Source organism: Argentina silus, assembly GCF_951799395.1.
Source record: "Argentina silus genome assembly, chromosome: 8".
Classification (NCBI taxonomy): domain Eukaryota; kingdom Metazoa; phylum Chordata; class Actinopteri; order Argentiniformes; family Argentinidae; genus Argentina; species Argentina silus.
In genome coordinates, this window is record NC_139662.1 from 13,909,218 (window position 1) to 13,914,217 (window position 5,000).

The window sequence follows — 5,000 nt, forward strand, 5'->3', positions numbered from 1 at the left end:
CTAACCTGCACCCAGGGAGCAGTAGCAGTCGTGTGTGTGTGTGTGTGTGTGTGTGTGTGTGTGTGTGTGTGTGTGTGTGTGTGTGTGTGTGTGTGTGTGTGTGCGTGTGTGTGTGCATGTGTGTGTGTGTGTGTGACAGGACTGCGAGGTGGAGCAATGTGTGCTGGGAAGGTGTGGACAGGGTCACATCTGACCCCTTCCTCCCCCTTCCTCCTCCCTTCCCCATCAGAATATGACCCCAACAACTATGACCTCCCAACTCTGAGTTGAGCAACTTATATTGACCATTGAGGTATATGTAAAGAGAGAGTTCAGCCAGTGTCTTTGACACTAGACGCCATGTTGATATGTGCCATTCCAGTCATTCATGACAATATTTGGTTTTGTGCTCTGTTTACATGGCTCTGACATTGAGTAATCAGGCCTGGCTCTGACACTGACTCTGCTCTGGCCTTAATCTGCCTGTCTCTGGGTTCAGTGCATGGTTATTGATGGAGTCCATTCTCCCTCTGCTATTATCTGTTGAACAAAGACGTAGACATGCACACACACACACACGCACACACACACACACACACACACACACACACACACACACACACACACACACACACACACACACACACAGTCAATCACCCGTGTGTGCACCTTGCCCCACTGCTAGACAAAACCCCAGACATGTCACGGGTCAAAAGGTGAAAGGTCAAGTCAAGACGTGCAGGGTGGGCGAGAAATTGACCTTTATGTGTCAATGGGAGTGTGTGTGTGTGTGTGTGTCTGTGTGTGTGTGTGTGTGCATGCGTGTGCGTGCGCGCGTGCGTGTGTGTGTGTGAGTGTGTGTTTGTGTGTGTAGGTCTTGGGTCATACCCCTCACTGTAGACATTACTGAGGTGAAGCCAACCAAAACAGAGGTCTCGGCACGGAGCAAGTCATTCCAGTGCAGCTGGACCCTGTTAAAGGCCAGAGAGCAGTGTGTGTGTGTGTGTGTGTGTGTGTGTGTGTGTGTGTGTCTCTGTGTATGTGTGTGTGTGTGTGCGTGTGTGTGTCTTGTATTCTCAGAATGCCCTAACACCCTATGCCAGAGTTGACCACCCTCCCGCCTTCTGGTCAATTTGGATGCAGAGATCCCCCAAAAACCCAACAGCACCTTGAGGAGCTGGGCCAGATATACAGAATAAACCCACTACTGATGGTTCTGAGAAGCAGAATAAACCCACTACTGATGGTTCTGAGAAGCAGAATAAACCCACTACTGATGGTTCTGAGAAGCAGAATAAACCCACTACTGTGGTTCTGAGAAGCCTGGATGGGTTTAACTGTCTTTGCTAGGTTGCCAGACTGCCCTCCCATTGTTGCTGCTGCTGCAGTTTACACAAGCACACACACGCACGCACGCACACACGCACGCTTGCATGCGCACACACACACACACACACACACACACACACACACACACACACACACACACACACACACACACACACACACACACACACAGGATGCAAAAACTTTTTAATACTGAACTTGAATCAGTTAACATAATATCAGTTTCATACTGTAGAAATTGGTGAGCCTGTCATCCAATTTCTACCTCCTCTAGTCTCCCCTGATTGCCACCCAGGATCCCCTCCATTGGTAGTGGAGCTGAAGCAGTGATGAGTGTTGGGCTTAAGGAGGGGTCTCCAGGGGAGTGTTGTTGGGGGACTTTTAACAACAGGCTATCGGAGGGGAGCAGGCTGTCTGACGCTAACTCCCTGGTTGACCCCAGGCTAACACCTCACGTGTTTACTTTATGATGGCCCTCCTCAGAGGTCACGACCCCACGACCCAGACTTCATTCGCCCCCATGCCAGTGGACACACCCCCTAGCTCGGCATGGAGGAATGGGGGAGTTAGTAGAGTTGGTAGTGAGTTAATGGTGAGTTAGTAGTGAGTTAGTTGTGAGTTAGTAATGAGTTAGTAGTGAGTTAGTAGTGAGTTAATGCTGAGTTAGTAGTGAGTTAGTAATGAGTTAATGGTGAGTTAGTAGTGAGTTAGTTGTGAGTTAGTAATGAGTTAGTAGTGAGTTAGTAGTGAGTTAATGCTGAGTTAGTAGTGAGTTAGTAATGAGTTAATGGTGAGTTAGTAGTGAGTTAGTTGTGAGTTAATGGTGAGTTAGTAGTGAGTTAGTAATGAGTTAGTTGTGAGTTAATGGTGAGTTAGTAGTGAGTTAGTAATGAGTTAGTTGTGAGTTAATGCTGAGTTAGTTGTGAGTTAATGGTGAGTTAGTAGTGAGTTAGTAATGAGTTAGTTGTGAGTTAATGGTGAGTTAGTAATGAGTTAATGGTGAGTTAGTAATGAGTTAATGGTGAGTTAGTAGTGAGTTAGTAGTGAGTTAGTAATAAGTAAGTAGTCGGGAGACTTGAACGTTTGGGAGAGATGCATCAGAGAGCTGGAAACTGTGTGTCTCAGCTTGTGCCCTGGTGCACTGGAACTGGAACCGGAACAGGTTTTGGGATTGACGTGTGTATCTGTGATCGCCTTGTGTTGTCTGGGTTGAAAGTGTGTGTCTGCAATCGTCTTGTGTGTCCTTGCACGCATCTGTTGTCAAGTCATCTGGCCCTCTCCTCAGAACACTCCTCTCTCTGTGATGCAGCAGCTGTGGAGACCAAAGGCTTGGGCCGACTCAAGCATCCAACTGTCCAAAAAGCTTTGAAAAGCCTCTTTGTGTGTGTGTGTGTGTGTGTGTGTGTGTGTGTGTGTACTCTGTGTGTGTACTCTGTGTGTGTGTACTCTGTGTGTGTACTCTGTGTGTGTGTCTGTATGTGTGTGTGTGTGTGTGTGTGTGTGTGTGTATACTGTATTTGCCTGTATTTGTGTGTGTGTGTGTGTGTGTGTGTGTGTATGTGTGTGTGTGATTTCCTGTTAGTGTTACTAGTCCTGATTGCTCTCCAGTGACAGTGTGTTTACTCTGGCTGCAGCAGCTCCCTCCCCCAGTATAAACACCTTGGCCTGCTTTTATTATCCTCCTGCCTTGTTTGTCCCTCATGCCTCCCCTTACACACACATTCTGGGGCTAATACTTAGCACCGGGATGTCAATCATCTAGCTCAGTAATACACTGTAAACTAAGTAGCAATCAGTGGTTGGGATACACACATTGTCACAGCTTTATTTGGCAATAATACCACTAATTTGTGTGTGTCTGTGCGTGCGTGCGTGCGTGCGTGCGTGCGTGAGTGCGTGCGTGCGTGCGTGCAGCATTCGTCTGGTTTGAGCAGGCTGTCAGGAATGAGTAATGTGGCTCATATTAGTGTTAAGTCGCTTGGCCTGTGCCACTCTGACATCACTCTCAAGTGGCCTACTTCAGGAAATAATCACAGTCGTCTGACTGAGCACTCTTCTCTCACTTCCAAAGAGCACTCTACACACACACACACACACACACACACACACACACACACACACACACACACACACACACACACACACACACACACACACACACACACACACACACACACACACACACACACACACACACACACACACACACACACCACACACACACACACACAGACACACACACAGACACACACACACACACACACACACACACACACACACACACACACACACACACACACACACACACACACACACACACACACTGCGTTTGAGTAGATGAGTTTAACCTTGTCACTCTGACCAGTGCCACTCTTGGCTTGTTTACTGTTGGTCACCATGACACCCTTCCTCAGCATCTATTGTAATCAGTCTAGAACAGGAAACAGGAAACAGTCTGGCCCTGTTTTTCCTGTAGGACTCCTTTCTTCATAACACCACTCTTCCGCCTCTTTAGGCCTCTACTTCTCTCTAGGCCAGAGGATTTGTTTTGGGGGCTAAAAAGGTCCTGTACTGGGCTTGGGAGTGGGTTCTCGAGGGACCTGTTCGTTGCAGGGCCCGGGTACACGGTTCAGAGTAGGAAGAGGGTCCGCCTGCTCAACTACATGATAGGCTAGGCTAAGCTAGCCATTTGGAAGACCCGAGAAAAAAGGATTCTGGGCTAGGGTCGACAAATGCTAGGGCAGGGAGGATGGGACTGGTGGCAGCGAGGCTACGGGTTGAGTTTGGGGGTCATGTGATTGATAGTGTTTTATTTTTTTGTAAATGTTTTTATAGTACACATTTGTGATTTATGTATTGACTGGTGTCAATAAAGGCTTATACGTATATAAGCCTTTCGCACATTTCTGTTTCTCTAGTTCTCTTTTTCTCTCTTTTGTTGTGTCTCTCTCTCTCTCTCTTGCTCTCTCTTTGCTCACTGATCCCTCCCTGTGGCCCTCTATTTGGCTGTGGGAAAAATCTGGAAAGCTCAAATTTTGTTGAAGTTGATTGTATTTCATCTTTTTAAACTCTTTTTCTTGGCCTTTATTGCTCACATGTGGAATCAATGGTCTTTGTTAAGAAATCTTTTTGTTCTACACAAACCCCTAAAGTCAAATTGGATGACAGTTACTGTAGCACTGTGTATTTGGATTTATTTAACAACTCTTCCCTTGTGTGTGTGTGTGTGTGTGTGTGTGTGTGTGTGTGTGTGTGTGTGTGTGTGTGTGTGTGTGTGTTTGTGTTCCACAGACGGAGTGCGCCAACTTCGTGCGCTTGCTGCAGCCCTACAACCGCACCCACCTGCTGGCCTGTGGTACTGGGGCCTTCCAGCCCATGTGTGCCTATGTGTACGTAGGCCACCGCGGAGAGGTAAGACATACACACACACTCACACCCACCCACACACACACACAAACAAACACACACACATGCTGACAGACGAATTGGCTTGAATTAGTCACACTACATTGCTCTACATATGTTGTTCTCCAGCAGCCAGACAGTAATCAGATGAGTCTGTGTGTTCTGGAAGGTTCTGTCTCCTCATATGGAGCGGCCCCAGGGCTCTCTAGACGTTGCTGTCGTACACTCCTGCTGTGTAAGGGACAGTCCCACCTAGGGAGCCAACGTGA

General features: G+C 47.6%; 1 protein-coding gene across 1 annotated transcript in view; it reads left to right on the forward strand.

The window, feature by feature from the left end:
• Window positions 1-5,000, forward strand: part of sema3bl (sema domain, immunoglobulin domain (Ig), short basic domain, secreted, (semaphorin) 3bl) — a 43,776-nt gene that overhangs the window by 23,313 nt on the left and 15,463 nt on the right. Inside the window, exon 4 of the mRNA XM_083676058.1 lies at window positions 4,618-4,737. Within this exon, the coding sequence (XP_083532184.1) occupies window positions 4,618-4,737 (120 nt within the window). The remainder of the gene's footprint in view (window positions 1-4,617; window positions 4,738-5,000) is intronic.